At 34.2% G+C, this 19,501-nt stretch overlaps 3 protein-coding genes and 1 pseudogene across 3 annotated transcripts; all 4 read left to right on the plus strand.

Moving 5' to 3' along the window:
* Positions 1-744: 744 nt before the first annotated feature.
* On the plus strand, positions 745-1,956 carry LOC110272460 (LEAF RUST 10 DISEASE-RESISTANCE LOCUS RECEPTOR-LIKE PROTEIN KINASE-like 1.2). Its single transcript, XM_021132035.2, has one exon. The coding sequence runs from the start codon at positions 1,012-1,014 to the stop codon at positions 1,954-1,956; it is 945 nt and encodes a 314-aa protein (XP_020987694.1). The 5' UTR covers positions 745-1,011.
* Positions 1,957-6,222: 4,266 nt separating this feature from the next.
* On the plus strand, positions 6,223-9,785 carry LOC107467432 (LEAF RUST 10 DISEASE-RESISTANCE LOCUS RECEPTOR-LIKE PROTEIN KINASE-like 1.1; annotated as a pseudogene).
* A 1,326-nt stretch (positions 9,786-11,111) lies between these two features.
* LOC107467171 (LEAF RUST 10 DISEASE-RESISTANCE LOCUS RECEPTOR-LIKE PROTEIN KINASE-like 1.1) lies at positions 11,112-13,458 on the plus strand. Its single transcript, XM_052253575.1, is given in 3 exon segments — positions 11,112-12,031; positions 12,107-12,367; positions 12,461-13,458. Coding segments are annotated over 3 exon segments (1,977 nt in total). The 5' UTR covers positions 11,112-11,190; the 3' UTR covers positions 13,336-13,458.
* Positions 13,459-16,354: 2,896 nt separating this feature from the next.
* On the plus strand, positions 16,355-18,777 carry LOC107467203 (LEAF RUST 10 DISEASE-RESISTANCE LOCUS RECEPTOR-LIKE PROTEIN KINASE-like 1.1). Its single transcript, XM_016086242.3, has 3 exons — positions 16,355-17,119; positions 17,213-17,506; positions 17,576-18,777. Exons 1-3 carry the CDS (start codon positions 16,387-16,389, stop codon positions 18,538-18,540), a joined length of 1,992 nt encoding a protein of 663 aa, XP_015941728.3. The 5' UTR covers positions 16,355-16,386; the 3' UTR covers positions 18,541-18,777.
* Positions 18,778-19,501: the final 724 nt, after the last annotated feature.

Here is a 19,501-nt window from a genome sequence, read left to right on the forward strand (position 1 = left end):
TTTTTTCAATAATAAATAACGTTTAGGAGAAAAAAGAAACTCAATAAGACATAATGGATTACTGTAGACGACCATATTTAACCAGAACAATGTAAAGGATATGCTTTTGTAATTTTGTATATATGTATATCATCTATGTATATCTCTTTTTGGTTTTTTGGTTTTTTTTTTTCAGAAAAACTGGAAGAGTGGCTAAAAAACGAACACGTCACCCAGGCAGGGCAGGTAATAGGCATCTCTCAGTAATTATAAACCGGCAAGTGGATATAATTGTCACGAACAAGAACAATGATAAGGATGTAGCAATCATATATATTTTAAGATTTTATTCATCTTTCTTTTTAATAAAAAAGAAAATTTTTATTCTTATCTTTTACACTTGGAAAATTTTAGATTAAGCCAGGAAGTTCATAGTCACCAAATACAATATCCATGTGATAATGAAAATCTTGAAATTCCAAGCCACTAAATTAATGTTTAATTTGCTGCTCTTGTCTCCAATATTTCAATATTCAAGAATCAACATTATTGTGGCTGTGTTGTGTTCCATTACATGAAGTAATTAACATCCCCAGAGGAGGAAGAAAAGAGTCGGCCACTCGGAAATAGACAGCAAAAATGGAAAATTGGTCAAAGTTTCTCAAGTTGCGCATATTGGAATACGATGCAGGCTCCACACACGTATATGTAGGTAAACTTTCCCTCACCACATAACTATGTATTCAACTATTCATGATTCTCTTTTCAAAAAGTCCAAGGCAGCTGTATTTAATTTTCATATCATATGGCCTTCCTTTCCTTCTATTCAAATTAAATTAAAAGTTATGTCAGAGTCAGAATCATAGCCTCCAATATTGCTCTTGCAATTGCAGGTCAACCCCCCACCCCTCACATAATACAACTCTCTTCTCTCTTCTCTCTTCTCTCTTCTCAATGGTTCATACCCCTCCTCTCTAAAACAACCACCATCAACTAATTAATAACTAACTTTTTTGTTTCCGTATACAAGAAATGAACCAAGACATCATCACCTTCTTCTACTGTTGTGTTATCATTAACATCATCCTCTTGTGTGTGTTGAGCAGAACCAGTTTGTGCGCTTATGTGGATCCACACTACCTGGCATGTGAACCCCAAACATGCGGCAACCAATCCATAAGATACCCCTTTTACATCCAAGGCAAGCAGCAACCTTTCTGTGGCTACCCTGGTTTTGCCATCTCTTGTGCTGATGGTATTCATGGCTTCCCAACTCTCAATCTCTCCAATACTTCTTACATCATCCATCAAATATTCTACCACAACGAATCACTCAGAGTCTCCAATGCTGCCTTCTCATCAAATACTTCTTGTATTTCTCCTACACACAACCTCACCCTTCCTCCAACCAGTACCTTCAATCTTGTTCATCAGAATAATCATAAGGACATCATGTTGTTCTTCGGCTGTAACCTGTCATCCATGCCCCTAGAGTTGTTAGATTACAGAATTGGGTGTTCTGAAGCGACCAACAAAATGGACGGTTCGGTTCTGGCATTGTATAAGGACGATGTAAAAACAGTAAGCTTGGTGTCCAAGAGTTGCGGGACTGGCGGAGAGGTGGTGGACGCGGTGGTGGAAGAGAGTGAAGGAGTTGGGATAGAAGAGGAGCTGAGGAGAGGGTTCATGCTGAATTGGACAGCGAGTGATTGCAAGTTGTGCAATAGCACAGGAGGAAGGTGTGGCTTCAATTCAACTATCTTCACTTTCCAGTGTTACTGCACTGATCGAATTCATGCTTCCAAATGTGATATTACAGGTTTGTGTCTCTATGTCTTCTCTTCTTTTGCTCACTATAATTCTTTACTTACTTTATCTCCAGTTTTCATCCATGCTCCATTTTCTTTGATACCAAAATTAGTCCATTTGATGAACAGATCCGAAACTACTATTTTAGGTAATCTTGAATTCGTATGAATGATATATAGTGCCGTTTGTTTCGAATTAGTAGAATAGTGTGGTTTAATTTCTAACTGAGCTAGTTCTTTTCCTTTTTAATTAGAATCACATGGAGAAATGTACTGATGTAGGGTCTGTGAGAATAATCATTAACTTAAAATTATTATAGATGTGTGAGGATTTTGGAAGAATTAATATACCGAATACACATATACGGGGTGTGAAACGTAATAATAAACCATTAACTGCATGATTAATTAAAAGTAGAAACTCATGTCTAATTATTAGATTATAATTTTTTAATACTGTAGACGTTTTGCAATTTTTTTATATCTATAAAAATTGCAACAATAATTTTAAAATTGAATATAAATCACTATACGATGTAGCAGTTTATGTGAATTTGTGTGTTGGGTAAAAATTACTACATAATGTAATGGTTTCGGAAAAAACGGTAACTTAAGAAAATTGGAATTGGCTATAGCAATTTCTAAAAAAATTGCAACCTCTCTTAGAGCATGATAATGAATTGCATTCGAGACTCTAGTCAAATGAGGATTTTTCTCTGTGCAGTTTTGTTGTCCCATACCAAAAACTAATGAAATTGGAACATGGAAGTCATAGCTAGTGCCTACTTAGTTTCCACACGAAATTTTTCAAAATCTAGACTCTCTAATTTGCTAAATACAGGATTAAACTGAAATAGAATATTCAATTTCTCTACTTTTTCAATTAATCTATGAGCTATTTGGTTTAGAATTTCTTTCTTATGAACACCAATGATTCTCAAATGAGTTAAACCTTTAGGACGTGCACTTTAAGTTTGGAGGAGTGAAATCCACTTAGCAAGGTTTAGTAGCATTAAAATAAATTATATGAATCTTTTTTTGTCTTACATCGCCTCAATAATAGTTTGATTTGTCAGAATAAATGGTATTTTTGTGAAAAAATAAAAAAATCTCATAGAAAGCTTTTGAGTGAAAACTTTTTCAAAAACTATGATCATTTTAATTGAGTTGAAGTAATCCTCATATTTTTACACAAAATAAATCCTCATTTGATTAGAATCTCAAATGAAATTCACTATTACGCTGCAAGAGTGCAACACTACAAGTTTTTAGAAACCGTTATAGCCAATGACGATTTTCTTATAGTGCAGTTTTGTTCACTACACTTTGTAGCGTAGCAGTTTCTGCCCAACACACAAATCTACATAAATCCACTACGTTCAATTTTAAAATTATCGTAATTTTTATAGATATAAAAAAATTACAAAAACGTCTGTAATATTAAAAAGTTACAATCTAATAAATTTTGTTTTCAAATATTTTATATACATAACTTGTCCTAGAATTTAAGAATTATTAGATAATAATTTAGTTAAATATTTTAAATTTAATAATTTTAATATATCAACTTTATATAAAATAATTATATATAAATTTTTACTTTAATTAAATTCGTAAAAATTTCATTTTCGTGGATAAAATACAATTACTAGAACATATAGTTCAGTTTCGCAAATTTTTTATACATGAATTTATTATAAGATCCTTTATTTTAAAATAATGATGCTTCGATTTATTTTGTGCATTAAAAGAATAATGTATCTGGATCTATTTTATTTGATCTAAATACAATATATTCATCAACGTATAAGAAAATAAAAATAATAACTATTTTTTTTTTTGGTGACAAATAATAACTATTTTGACATAAAGGAAGTAATTTCATCTCTTAAACATTATTTTTAAGATATATTTTAGCTAAATTTTAAAATTATTAAAAAAATTATTGATTAATCATATTCTAGATAGGATCAACGATTATAAACAAGTTTGAATCGTTCTAAAAATCAGGTCCGTTTTCTTTTGTTTAATTCCATGATCGAGGATTGACATTCTTATTCTTCTACGACTTTCCTACTTTCCTCACTTTTTTTTTTTTTGCTAAATACTTTCCTCACATTTTATCTCTAGGATTTATAAGTAATAACATATTATATTTCTATGCGTCTATTTCTATATTATTTCGTCCTTCAATTATTTGTTAAGGGAATCTTTGATTTTGACGCAATTATTATAGATGTTGAAAAATATTAAAAAATTATTGCGATTGATAGTTTAAAACTTCACATATTCAACCTTTTAATCTTTTAATTACACGAAATTAATTCGTTTTAATTGCTCAATAAAATATTCAGGGGTTGTATACCATGATAACATTTCTTGATTTCTTCCATTCTTTAAAGTTTAAACATCACACGTTCAACCATCACCTCCGCCTTCTCCTCCTCGTACTCTTACTCCTTATCTTTTTTCTTAGTCTTTTTTTTAAATGAATAAACATAAAAATATCTTTAGTTTATCTTAGTATTATTTTAGCCAAGTTTACCTTAATTTTTTCTTTGAATGTAAGCGAGCTTTCTTGAATACTTGAATGTTGTACCTTTCTATAAAAAAAATTAGTTCTCAATTTAGTATAAACTTCTTTGCAATAAAAAAGCATGGATAATAATACTTAAAAAAAAATTCCTATGATTTTTTGTATACACCTTATATATTTTTTTTATAATGTAAAAGATAAATATTTTTATCTTTTTTCATTTGTTATCAATTATTTCAAATACAAAAATTAAAAGATATATAAACAATCTAATATAACATTTTTCAAATTCTATATATATTCTCTTACGGTACTGAGCTTCATTTTGCTTAAGCGGATTAGTGAGCTAACCACTAGACCAACCCAACTTAGTTAAGTTCTATATATTTTATTAATCAATTTACTTTATTCGTGTTTAACTGGGCCGAAGCCCAGAAAAGTAGAATTATTTGACTAGGCGGTACAAATCAACCCCTCTAACATGATCTTCCAATCCTTAGTCAGTTTATTGGCTAACTGACCAATAAATTATTAGTCGTTCTATACACAAAACGAACCGTGAAATCCACACACACTTACTTAAACGGACTCAATCAACCAGAGTTGGTTCATAGTTAGTTTTATTTATTAAGCATTTTCTTGAAAAATAAATACATATCCATCCAGTTGGATTCCACTCATTTAAGAGCACGCAGGTTCCATTCCCCCTAGGCCCTAGAGATGTAAAGAGTATGTACCCTGAAAACTACATATAGCTATAGGAATTAGGATATATCGCATGTGATTACTCGCATGATATAAAAATAATAATGAGATGTAAGTATACGTGATGTTAAATAATTTAATTAAATTTATCAAATTATTTAATAAAATTTAATTTTAATATATTGATAATATAAAATATTTTATATAATTATTTAATTTACTTTTTATAATTATTTATATAATTAATATAAAAAATAATTATTTTTACTGATATAATACTATATAATTAAATATACATATAAAATTACTCTACTCTTGTATCAAAATTCAAAATTAAAGGAGCAACCATTTATATCTTCAGTGCTAATGTAAAATTTGTACTATAGATTTTTGTTTCCCTGTTATGTCACATTAATAGTTTACATTTTTTATCCAGATATTTATAATTTTATTTCTAATATGCTCTTCTTCTTTTTTTTTTTAAAGTAAACTTGTTCATGTAAACTATTCTGCGTTGAATATGAAACATTAAAACTGTAGCAAGTTAGTGGATGACTGCTGATAAGTTCTCGTTGATCGTATGCATGCCAAGCCCAAATTATGCATACTACTAAGTAAACGACATTAAATAGTCTACATAAGTATATATGAGACAAATTTACAATCTAAAATTATATTTTTTTATTTTATATTCTAAAATAATATTATATCAATAATGTTATTGACTTGGTACACGCCCCATGTGGCCATGTGTGTGTACACAAGAATCTGATGGCATCATGGCAGCCTCTTAATTTTCCGAAAGGAACCCCTCATTAGAGCCTAGAACTTGGGTCCAGAGTTGAATCATTTCTGAATTAGCATTATCCCTTTCCTTTTTTTTTTATTTTAGAAAAAAAAAAAGATAATTCTTTTGATGAAGTGTTGAAAGTAACGTGGTTCTTAATCTTAGCCATGTGAAAGAGATTACCTATTTGAGGAAGGCTCAAGATGATTCATTTGCTGTCTTTATAGATTCTTCTATGTACCATGGTTGAGATTATTAGAGATCTGAGCAGTTATGTACATTACTAGTAGTAGTTAAGTTTTGGTGGAAGTTAGATACATCTAATTAAGGAAATTAAATTCTATAATTTAATGAATTAATTTTGATACACTGACAGTGTAATATAGTCGTGTAATTATATCTATTCTTTTGAATGACTATTTAATATTTACGCAATCAACTTGAGAAATAGTTATTTTTATTAATGTGATATTAAGTAATTAGATACGTATATAAAATTATTCTACACTTAGGGATCATCAAAATTAAATTCTATCTCACTGTGGGGATATTGAGATAAAGGTTTCCCAAACTAGGACCGAGAAGAGAAAAAAAAAGGTAAGAGACTTGACAATTAGTACAAGTAAGGTTATCAGAAACCTTTTTTGATGATTTGACGAAAAGATATTAATCAATTTCCTAGACTTTGCAATGTAATGTAAGTAGTTTTCTTTATGAAACAAAATATTTTAGTTGGATGAGAATGAAGCTGAGAACAGAGTAAATAAATATAGGAATTTTACCTATTTTTGTCGTACTCCACTGAGCCAACTAGTCAATAGTCAATAACAATAGAGAAGGAATTTTACTAGTAGGTCTAAATTTCCAAATTTCACATTGATGTCTGTTACTGTTAGAAGAGACATTATGACTGCTTGAATTTATGGCTAGTGAGACAAAAGAGTAATGTGATTGATTATGACACTAAGTGGTAGATGATAGATTATACACCCTTATACGCGTTTTCCATCAAAGAGAAATGAAGGTGTGAACATAAACACCAAAATGCTTAGAAAAACTAGCTTGACCAGTTCAACATTATATCGTATTAGTCCTCTCTTTACACTAGTTTCAATTTGAAGGCCCACCGGACCCCCAAAGTCTGCGGACTACTGGAAAGAGCTAATGATTTTTTAATCAGTTTTTCTTAGTAATTGCACATTGAAGAAGGTAACATACTATGAACAGTCAATAGCCACTTTCCCAATTCCAATAGGTTGGTGGCAATGGTTGAGAGAATCAAATCCTTTGTTCAATTGAGAATGTATGAATTTGTTGTTTTGGTATTGATGCTTGTGGTGGCCGCAGCCACCGGAGAGAGAAGAGAATGTCCAGCTTCATTCAATTGTGGATATGTTGGGAACATCAGCTTCCCTCTCACTACAGCAGAGCGTCAGGAGTGTGGCCTTTTGGCCATAAACAATTGTTACAAGCCAGCGCAGGAGGATAGATGGGTGCAACTAAGTGATGAAGGCAAAACATTTATAGTTATACGCGTATCTCAACAGAATTTTACCAGTATTCAATTCAGAGATAAGCACTTATACGATCTTCTGCAATCAAGAAATTGTAATGCCTTCAGATATAACTATACTCTTTCTACTCCTCCCACCTTTCATCATTTTGCTTCCCTTTATATGGAATACAATACAACCCTCCACACATGCAACCCTACTCTCCGTGTCCCCCCAACTAAGAACATGTTCCGTTATGCAAATTGCACTGACATCCATATCTACTACGGCCTTTTCAATCACACACCACAAATTCAGAAATCGTTGGCCTCATGCACAAAGGTGGTGCTTCCAATCAAAGATGTTCCTGATGGCAATGATCCATTCACATTCGTAAATGCTGATATCATCGCTAAGGTCATTTTGTCGCAAGAATGCACAGACTGTCACTATAAGCAAAGAGGCCAGTGCCAACTTGACAGCAAAAGTAAATTTTGTTGTGCCAACGTTAGGCCGCCGGAAAATACAAGTGAGACAACTTGCTTGAGAGGTTCTTATTTAACGTTTTTGTTAGCTCAGTTTGCTCAACCAGTATCAGACACTTAAGCTTTCTCTTGTTCTGTTTGATACCCGGAATTTTGTAGTACGCTAGATGATTTAATTTGTTGTTACTTACTCTTGGATGGCAAGACCTTGTTCTATTCAATGGCTCTCTAAATTTGTTAGCACAACAATACATAATGATCATACTCCCAATCTCTATTGTTTGTACTAAATCTATTTTTTCTTCTAATTGCTTTTACAGGGAAAAAAGATCTGAGTAAGAAGGCTAAATTGGGTCTAGGTAATGTAGCTTTCACGTTACTTAGTATGTTTCACTTTCACAGTTATGTAATAAGTAATAACCTTCCACTGATATTTTCTTTGTTCAGTAGGTTTGGGTATTGGCTTCTTAGGCATCTTGATAATTGGGTTGCTCTTGTCAACTCAGGCAGCAGCCACTTTGAATCAAGATACTCTTATTCTGATTCCTCTTCCAATCCACACCTAGATAATGGTGCTGCTTACCTCGGAGTTCCACTCTTCTCCTACAAGGATCTTAAAGAAGCAACAAACAATTTTGACCATAACAAAGAACTTGGAGATGGAGGCTTTGGCACTGTCTACTACGGTAGGCTACTCAAATACTGCCCTCCCTAATTTATATACTAAATTTGTGCTCCGTAACTTATGCTTAGATAATTAAAACCCAGGGAAACTCCAAGATGGAAGAGAAGTTGCTGTGAAGCGCTTGTATGAGCACAACTACAGGAGAGTAGAGCAATTCATAAATGAAGTTCAGATTCTAACACGTTTGAGACACAAAAATCTTGTGTCTCTCTACGGCTGCACTTCGCGCCACAGCCGCGAACTGCTGCTTGTATATGAATATATTTCTAATGGCACGGTTGCTTGTCATCTCCATGGAGAATCAGCCAAGCGCAGCTTACTACCTTGGTCTACAAGAATCAAAATCGCCATAGAGACTGCTACTGCATTGGCTTATCTTCATGCTTCTGACATCATTCACCGTGATGTGAAGACCAACAACATTCTCCTTGACCATAACTTTACTGTCAAGGTTGCAGATTTTGGCCTTTCAAGACTATTCCCCATGGATGCAACCCATGTATCCACCGCGCCACAAGGGACTCCTGGTTATGTTGACCCTGAATATCACCAGAATTACCAGCTTACTAGCAAGAGTGATGTGTATAGTTTCGGAGTTGTGCTCATTGAGCTAATATCATCCATGCCTGCAGTTGATATGAACAGGGATAAGGATGAGATTAACTTATCAAATCTAGCCATGAAGAAGATTCAAAATAGTGCAATTATTGACTTGGTTGATCGTTCTCTCGGTTTTGATTCAGACAATAAGGTAAGGAGAATGATAGTTTCGGTGGCGGAGTTGGCTTTTCAGTGTTTGCAAAGAGACAAGGAGTTGAGACCTTCCATGGACGAAGTCTTGGATGAACTGAAGAAGATTGAGAGTGGGAAGGATCATGCAGAGCTTCAAGAGGAAGCTGATGTTGATGGTAATGAAGTTTCTCACAATAAGATTGTACATTCACTTCCACCACCTTCACCTGAATGGGATGAAGTTGGATTATTGAAGCATATGAAGATACCACCATCTTCTTCACCAATCACTGTCACTGATAATTGGGAAAGTAAATGCACCACGCCCAGCATCAGTGCTTAGTTAATCATATAGTACTACTCTGTTACCAATTGTTCATACTCCATTTTTACTATATATATAAGCTTTCAAGTCTTAGTTGTAACTCATTGTGTCAAAGGATCATCATCTCTCTCTCTTTTTTTTATCTACTTGTATAGTAGTTTTTAATAGGATGTTTATTGGTTAATATTAAACGGCCCGTTGTAATTAAGCAGAGTTAAATTGAAAGGCAGATGAAAGCATTTCATTCGAATATTGCAAGATCCTTATGTGCATGTACATCTATAATTTTGCTCCGTTGGAACAATATGTAAGTGTAGAATTGTGTATGTTTTTTTTCGTTTCATATTGTTATTATTACTTCAATGATATTGTTGTTAATAAACAATAATGTAACAAAAAATGGTGATCACAAGTAGCGGGTACCCGATTACCCGTCCGAACCTGAACCGAACTAATTAAATTGGTTCTGAAACCAACGAGTAATCGGATCCAATCCGAACCAAACCGATGATTTTTGTTAGTGATTGATTTGTGTATCGGTTTGAGGTGCAGAATCCGAACTAACCCGCGAATCCGATCATATATTAATTAAATAAAAAAATAAAAAATATATATGACTTTTCTATTAGACAATGATTATTCATTATTAATATGTTTGGATTTTAATGAATTTAGTTTTTAATGTATTTGATATTTAACATATTTGAATTATTTCTATTGATGTTACATGTTTATTGTATTTGTTGAATTTTTAAGATAAAAATTTCGTTTTTTTCATGAATTTCAAAGTTATCGAATACCCAATTAAAACCAATCCGTTCTTAATTGGTTTGGTTTAATTTAAAGTACATATACCAAAAAATATAAATCTAAACCAAACCGAACCAATTACATTTTAATTGGTTTGGTTCTAATTTTACCATAAACTCGAACCAAACTACCCGTGCTCAACCCTAACAAAAATGACATGCAATAATATAATACAATACCAGACACTACGTACCTTTTTACATTAAATTCTTGTTTGGTCAGTGTTCCTGGCTTGACTTGACTAGATACGTTATACGTATGCACCGCCCCTCGTATTGTGGCCTCACAAAGGAAATCTCAAGTAAGCATTGGCTGAAAAGGAATGTTAGTAAAGTGCTAAGATATTCTTAATTCTGTCTTATGTCTTCATAAAGCAGGCTAATGAATTAGAATAGACTAGATCTTATACCGTTACCACCAATGCCAAATAAATGGGAACTCCAGGCTCCAATGCAACACATGACTATGTCAATTCAGCACGCGTTTTTGCCAATCTTATTATTATATGAATCCACTTTTATTTTGTGAACCTAATTTTGGATTTCGAAACCAAACGAAAGTACATGTATTTGGGTGTATAAGATGAGTGAGTTTCCGTGATTGTGCGCATGTGGTGTTTTGGTCAAAAGCTTTTAAAAAAAATAAGGGAAAAGATTTGGTGGGTCATTATTGTTGATGTTTGATTAACATAGATTACTCTGTTCTACTTTTCATAGAGTCTTCCATACCCATTTTTCAAGTCAAATTGCGTATCAAAGTTGCTGTTTTAGACAAAGTGATACATTTATATATTGTGAACATAGCACTAAGACTTAAAACTAGTTGCTTATGTTGGTCATACGGGGATGACTCCACTTCATTTCTTGTTCTTTTCCTTCTTGTTTTCTCTCATTCTACTGATTGTTACTGCTGGGAACCATGAGAACTGTCCAAGCTCCTTTACTTGTGGAAAACTTGGGACTTTCCGGTACCCATTCACCATGGCAGAGCATCCTGAGTGTGGGTTGTTACCCATTCAAGGCTGCCTCCTCAATGCTACTTCACCTAAATTGATCCAACTTGGCAACAATAGCAAAAGCGTGAACCTTACTGCTGTAGTGGAGACCAATAAGATCATTACAATCTATGATGATGGTTTCCACACAAGTTTGGATCACAATGAATGTGATACTTTGCACAATAATTACACCCTTCCTCCACCTTCTCCACTTTTGTCTATGTATATTAAGTACAATGTAACTCTCTTCAAATGCAATCACAACCCTAGTACCAAGCCCCCTTCCAATTATGTTAATCTAGGATGCCGCGCCCACTACGGCTATGAAATCTATTATGATAGAGAAAATACCCATCCTGATCAAGAGGCTGCCGGAGTTTTTTCCGGCTGCTCGGTTGTCCAGTTTGCTTCAAAAGACTCCACCAATACCAAAGACGTTTTGTCCTTCGTTTCTGCTGAGATGGTTCTTGAAATAGTATTATCTCATGACTGTGATGACTGCTTCAATCACAGAGGAGGCCTTTGTAGACTTGACAACAATAACCACTTTTACTGCCACTTAGGTAACATTAGCACCATTATTTATAGCATCTTTTTAGCTTTACTGAGTTAGTTTAGTTAATTTGTAAAGTTCACTTCATCTGCAGAGCCCAAGAGCAGTAAAGCCTTGAAGATCGGACTCGGAATAGGTAACATTACATCACTCTTGAATCTTTAAAGATTTGTCAAGATTAAGATCAAGATATTGGATTTCTCCACCACAGGTTTAGGTGTTGGTGTCACCCTGCTATGCATTTTGATCCTTGTCTACTTGTTTAGACGAAAACATGCTCCTTCAGATCTTCAATACCAATCAAGAAGCACACACAGTGACTTGAATGATCTCTCTAGAAATCCAGACCCAGAAAGCGGAAGGGACTACTTTGGAGTCCCTCTCTTCTCTCACGAGGAGCTCAGTGAAGCTACAAATAATTTCCACCACTCCACCCAAGTTGGACATGGAGGCTTTGGAACCGTTTACTATGGTAATTATTAATTAAGCCATCCCTATACATAATATGCTTGATTTAATGTTTATAGAGATTATTAAATAAACTAATGATCTCTTACAAAAACAGGAAAACTGCGAGATGGACGGGAAGTTGCTGTGAAGCGCCTCTATGATCACAACTACAGGAAAATGGAACAGTTTATGAACGAAATTGAGATCCTTACTGGCATGCGCCACAGAAACCTTGTGTCCCTCTATGGTTGCACCTCACGCCACAGTCGAGAATTATTGCTTGTGTATGAGTATGTTTCAAATGGAACTGTTGCTGCTCATCTCCATGGTGATTTAGCAAGGAGTGAAACACTGCCATGGAACATAAGGATGAAGATTGCCATTGAGACTGCAAGTTCATTGTCATATCTCCATGCCTCTGACATCATTCATCGTGATGTTAAAACCAATAACATTCTCCTTGACCACCATTTTTGTGTTAAGGTTGCGGATTTCGGCCTTTCAAGACTCTTCCCCAGTGATGTAACCCATGTCTCCACAGCACCACAAGGGACTCCAGGCTATGTTGACCCTGAATATTACCGCTGCTACCAGCTTACTAGCAAGAGTGATGTTTATAGTTTTGGAGTGGTGCTTGTTGAGCTTATATCTTCTAAGCCTGCTGTTGATATGGATAGGCATAAGGATGAGATTAACTTGTCTGATTTAGCCATAAACAAGATTCAAAAGAGTGCATTTAGCGAGCTGGTAGATCCTTCTCTTGGTTTTGATTTGGATAGTGAGGTAAAGAGGATGATAGTTTCCGTGGCAGAATTGGCTTTTCAGTGTTTGCAACGGGATAGGGCATTGAGGCCTTCCATGGATGAGGTTTTAAGGGCGCTGATCATTATTGAAAGTGGGAAGATTAAGGATGAAGCTGAAGAGGTAGAGGCACATGTACATACACCACCATCCCCGGATTTGAATGATGCTGCTGAAAGAATAAAGTAGATCCAATGTCAGCGGTTAATATGAGTTACAGAGCCATAGCTTGGGGATATGTATCATGCTGATTGCTTGACTGCATTGTTACATATTCTTGGTCCCGTACATAACACTCACTTTGATGCTTCATATATTTCGAGCATACGCTTTATTTAATTTGTTGTTTTTGTTGGTAAGATGATCGGATTATGTTGCATCATATCATTTCAAGTCTTTATTATTTGGCGCTTAGCTTACACAATATTTAACTAATCAAAACCAGAATGACTTAAGATGACTTCTTACCAATTATTAAAGCTGAATAGGGGTAACAAAACACTAAACAAAATGATAAATAGTGTTTGAAGGTTGCTACATGCACAAGACCAGATTTAAACTCCCAACACTTACTTAAATGGACTAGTGAGTTAACCATTAGACCAACTTAATTTGATTAACAAATAGTGCTTGATTAGGATAATGTTATTTTTAAACCCAAATTAATATTAAATTTGAGGGCAAAATAAATGACAGTCATGATCTAATCGATGGTTATTAATTGAACATTAAGAAGAGTAAAATGATAAATAAATTTATAAAAAAATTATATCTTGGATAGATTAAATTTTAAAGAAAAAAAATATTAAAGAAGTCTTCCGCGATAACAAACGTAGACAAGTAAATTTTAATTAAAACATTCTATCCTAATTATAGGGGATTAGTTTAAAAATAATTGTTCATATAGAATTTTGTTGATTTTTTTTTAAGAATTAATCTATTTGAAGAATAAATTTTTAAGAATTTATTTGTCACTCTACTCTATTAAAAAATAAGACATCAATTTAGATATTATTATTCTTAGGGATAAGTATTGTTTTGGTTCCTAACGTTGAGGGTCAGAATCGAAATCGTCCCCAACATAATTTTTTATTTAGAATCATTTTTAACGTTTTTTCGTATTAAAATCGTCTTTTTAACTTTTTATAGACAAAAATACCCTTTACCACTACCAACACTTTTACTACCACCACCACCTTCCTTACTCCCATCAAATACTAATAATCAAAATCAGAATCAAATTCAGAAGCAGAAACAAAATCAAATTCAACAAGTACCCAATTCAACAACATCAAATTCAGAATCAACAACATCAAATTCAACAACAAAATCAATACATAAAATCAAAACTAGAAGCAGAAATAAAGCAAAAGCAAATGCAGATGCAGAAGAAGAAGCAGATGCAGATGCATATGCAGAAGCAGAATCGGAAGCAGATGCAGAAGAAGCAAATGCAAAACCACCGGCAACTCGTGGGTGATGGAGCGACAGCAGCTAGGCAGATCAGTGATAGTAGGAACCCAGCTCAGCCTCAAATCTCTCTCTCTCTCTCTCTCTCTCTCTCTCTCTCACGCATCTCTCCTCCACGACGGCGCAGTTGGCGGCAACAAGGACGAACGGCGGCAGCGAGCTTCTCCTTCCCCAATGCCTTCCCTCTCTCTTGGGTCTCCCTTCCCCATCTCCCTCTTTCTTTCTTCTTTTCTTTGTTTCATTTCACAGGACCGTGCGTGTATGTTGGTGAGAAAGAGGGTGAGCTGAGTGTTGTTTAGTTAGGGTGAGGGTTTGGGTAGTTTTAGGAAATTTTAATAAAATATGGATAATTAAAAAATTTCATTAAAAAGGACAATTTTAATTTAAAAAAAAACGTTAAGGATGATTCTAAATAAAAAATTACGTTAGAGACAATTTTGATTCTGACTCTTAACGTTAGGAACTAAATCAATACTTATCCCTTATTCTTATTATTGTTGTTATATATTTTTAGCAATATTATGTAAATTCCAATAGATATCCAACTCACAATTTTGTATTTTTTTTACACATAAAGCTATAAATATATGTTGTCAAATCTCACATTTTATACAATAACAAAAATAAATAAATAAATCAACTTAGCGAAGTATCTAAAAGATAATGAATAATAACACAAGTCATTTTTTTTTGTCACAAATTCACAATAAAAAAAACAGCACGCCCCGCCCCGTCCTATAAACAGAACAGATCGACCCGCACTGCCAACTAAAATGGGTTTAAAATGCTAGTCTGTCTCATTTTTTTGGCGAATTAGCGAGTCGGCGAATTAGTCCGCTTGACTTTTTTTTTGAAAAATAAAATTTATTAAAATTAACTAAAAAATAATAATTAAAAAATCAAATACAAATAAAAAATAATTAAATTATAATATAATTTTTTTACTATTTTTTTAAATTTTTAACTTCAATAAAATTGTTTAAAATAATATTTATCAATAGAACAATCTTTATTTTAAAAAATAAGTCACATAATTTGAGCAAATATACGAAATTGTAAAATAAAATAAATAAAGTTAATAATTAAAAGAAGAATAAAAACAAAAAAAATATTTTAAAAATTTTATACTTATTAATTTTATAATAGTAATTACTCTTTTATTTAATAAAAAAATAAAATAAAAATCTTTGACCCCGCAGACCTCCCCCATCCAAACCAGTCAATTTGACGGATTCTAAATCTTAGCCCGACTCACATTTTTTAGCGAGTTTAGCGAGTTTAGCGAATTGGCCCGACGGAGCCATTTTGCTACCCCTACGTTTAATACTTTAATTCCTCTTATATCTAATCATCTAGAGTCTAGACAGATTCACTTTGAACTTAACGCAAGCGTCACTATCTAGTATCTAACGGTTCAAACTACTTGACTCTCACATATGTACACTACTGTTGTAATATTAAAAATAAAAAAATATGTAAATAATGCATATAATATTTTTCTTCTGAAAATCTAAAAAGCTCATGGCTTCCTGTCGGCCAGAGTGAGTAATCAGCAGATAAAAAAGTTGTTATTTAACTTGAAGCACTTGTGTGGTGTGAAATTGAGTTGGAAAGAGTCAATAACAAAGTTAGCTCTCCTTTACATGATCAAGTCTTCCCCGCTCATTTTTCAAGTCAAGCTGCGTATGAAACTCGCTGTTTATATGAGGGTGGCATAAACACTTGGTAGCTGCATTTATATACATACATCAGAGAGTCCATTCACTAAGCATGACTACTCGCTGTTTGGGATTTATGGCTCTACCTTATTTATTGTTCTTCTTCTTCCTCATCTCGTTTTCCGCTGCGCATGGTGAAAGTGAGAAGCAACATAACTGTCCACGCTCTTTTGATTGTGGAAGCCGCGGCAGATTCCAGTACCCTTTCACCAAGGCTGAACTCCCTCACTGCGGCTTGCTGCTCATTCATGGCTGTGAAGACACGTACTATTCGCGCAAAATGATTCAACTGGACAAGAATGCAACAACCTTAGAGCTTACAGGCTCCCTTGACTCAAATACTGTCATCACCATTTATGATGCAGATTTTCACGCCAGTTTGGAACAGAACAAATGTCACGCTTTGAACACTACTTATACTCTTCCTCCACCTTCTCCTCTGCTCTCTATTTATATCGAATACAATGTGACCCTATTTCGATGCAATCACAACCTTAGAATAAATCTCCCTTTACATTATGGTAACCTCACATGCCGTGACTACGACATCTATTATGATAAAATCAATACGTCTCCTACTATACACGATGCCGGTGGCATTTTCTCGAACTGCTCACTTCTTCATTTTGCAACAAAAGATGCCATCAATAGCACAGATGTTTTATCCTTTGTATCTTCTGAGATTGCTCTCAAAGTGGTATTATCTCCTGATTGTGATGATTGCTTCAATCACAGACGAGGCCAATGTCATCTTGACACCAACAACGAATTTTACTGTGACAAAGGTACACTACTGCTTAATCATCTGCTGCTTTAGAGTTTAGACTAGTTATTTTTTGTTTGCTTTAATTAATTTCTGCAATTAACTTGTGCTGCAGTGCCAAAGGATAACAATAAAGCCTTGAAGGTCGGAGTCGGAATAGGTTTAGGTATGAGTACACTGCTAGGACTTTTGATCATTGGATGCTTCCTCAGACGACGTTATAGAAGAAAAGATGTTCCTTCAGACCTCCAATACCAATCAAACTATGCATCTACAAATCCAGAGGCAGAAAGCAAGAGGGGCTACTTTGGAGTCCCTCTCTTCTCTTACAAGGAGCTCAAAGAAGCTACAAATAATTTCCACCACACAACCCAACTTGGAAAGGGAGGATTCGGAACAGTTTACTATGGTGAGCCATTCTCATCTCCTTCACTTTCTATCTTATTAAGCTTAATTTGAGTTATTCTTTGACGAGCAGGAAAACTGCGAGATGGACGGGACATTGCCGTAAAGCGCCTTTACGAGCACAACTACAGGAGAATGGAACAGTTTATGAATGAAATCGATATCCTTGCTCGCTTGCGCCATAAGAACCTAGTATCCCTTTACGGCTACTGCACTTCACCCCACAGCCGTGAATTACTGCTTGTGTATGAGTTTGTTCAGAACGGCACGGTGGCTTCTCATATCCACGGTGATTTTACACGGACTACCACACTGCCATGGCATATAAGAATGAAGATTGCCATAGAGACCGCCACTTCATTGTCTTATCTCCATTCCTCTGACATAATCCACCGCGATGTCAAAACCAACAACATTCTTCTTGACAACCACTTTTGTGTTAAGGTTGCGGATTTCGGCCTTTCAAGACTGTTCCCCAATGATGTCACACATGTCTCCACAGCACCACAAGGGACTCCGGGTTATGTTGACCCTGAATACCACCGCTGCTACCAGCTTACTAGCAAGAGTGATGTTTATAGTTTCGGAGTGGTGCTCATTGAGCTTATATCTTCTAAGCCTGCTGTTGACATGGACAGGCATAGGGATGAGATTAATTTGTCTGATTTAGCCATAAACAAGATTCAAAACGGTGCATTGAGTGAGCTGGTTGATCCTACTCTTGATTTTGATTCGGATAATGAGGTTAAGAGGATGATAGTGTCAGTGGCAGAGTTGGCTTTTCAGTGTTTGCAACGGGATAGGGAACTGAGGCCTACCATGGATGAAGTTTTGAAGCTGTTGATCACAATTGAATGTGGGAAGGCTAAAGATGAACATATTGACGAAGTAGATTTACATCCATCATCATCCACATCCCCAGCTTCACCAGATTTGGATGAAGTTGGATTATTGAAGAACAGGATTCTACTGCCTTCACCAAAAGCAGTGACTGATAGATGGAATAGTGAATCAACTTCATCTAATGTCAGTGGTTAATCACCATGCTGCTTACTGCATTCTTAGTCTAGTGTAGTAATTTCTATGTAGATGAGTTAAAGCTCCAGAATAAAATAAAATAAAAAGTCCAGTGCTGAAATATTACTAAAGTAAGAGGATCATATGTTACACTGACAACTCATCTGGTAAAGGACTTGTTGCGTCAAAGGATTTTGACAAACACCCGTTGTTTTTGGCTCATTAAATTCAAATTAATACACTTCTTCCGGTGATTGGCACAACGAAAGCAACCATGGGTCTAGTCTATTTATTACCACCAAATAATTAGTTGTAACTCCATGAACTGGTAACTCAGAAAACAGTAAAATCAATGGTCTAATTTTTCTTTATTGACCAAATAAACTTTCGTTTTTTGTTTTCAAACTCAATTGGCCCTGTTACTTGAAATGTTCTGGATAGCTACAATTCTGTTTAAACCCAAGAAAAGTCCATGAAGTGTAATGCTAAGTTTGGGAATAGTAGTGTGAATGTGAAACCTTACGCCGCAAACTGTGACCTCAAACCAAGCGTCTATTTCAAATACATTCTCATAATCACGTAGTTTGAATTCTTTCTTTGATTATCCGTGACGTGCTCTGTTTTCTTCCAACTTAGCTTATTGAACCATCCACTTCGGTTGGTTAATGGTTATAGGATTTTATTAGGTAAATAGTGAATTTTATAAATTATGTGAATAATAGATTTTAGAATTGATTCAATAAAGTAAAAAAAATATTCTATTTATAAATTATTTTCTAAATTTTAATATTAGGATAATTATTTGCATACTTAATGAATTGAACATTCAATTATTATTAACTGTTGATGAGTAAATTAAATTAAAAAAATAATTATCTAATTAAAAATAATAAACATAATTTTCTGCATACCTATTAAATTAAACAACTCACATATCTATTATTTATATTGTTTAATATTTTATTGTTTACCTATACTTTTC

The sequence above is a fragment of the Arachis duranensis genome, chromosome 9 (assembly GCF_000817695.3).
Source record: "Arachis duranensis cultivar V14167 chromosome 9, aradu.V14167.gnm2.J7QH, whole genome shotgun sequence".
Lineage (NCBI taxonomy): Eukaryota > Viridiplantae > Streptophyta > Magnoliopsida > Fabales > Fabaceae > Arachis > Arachis duranensis.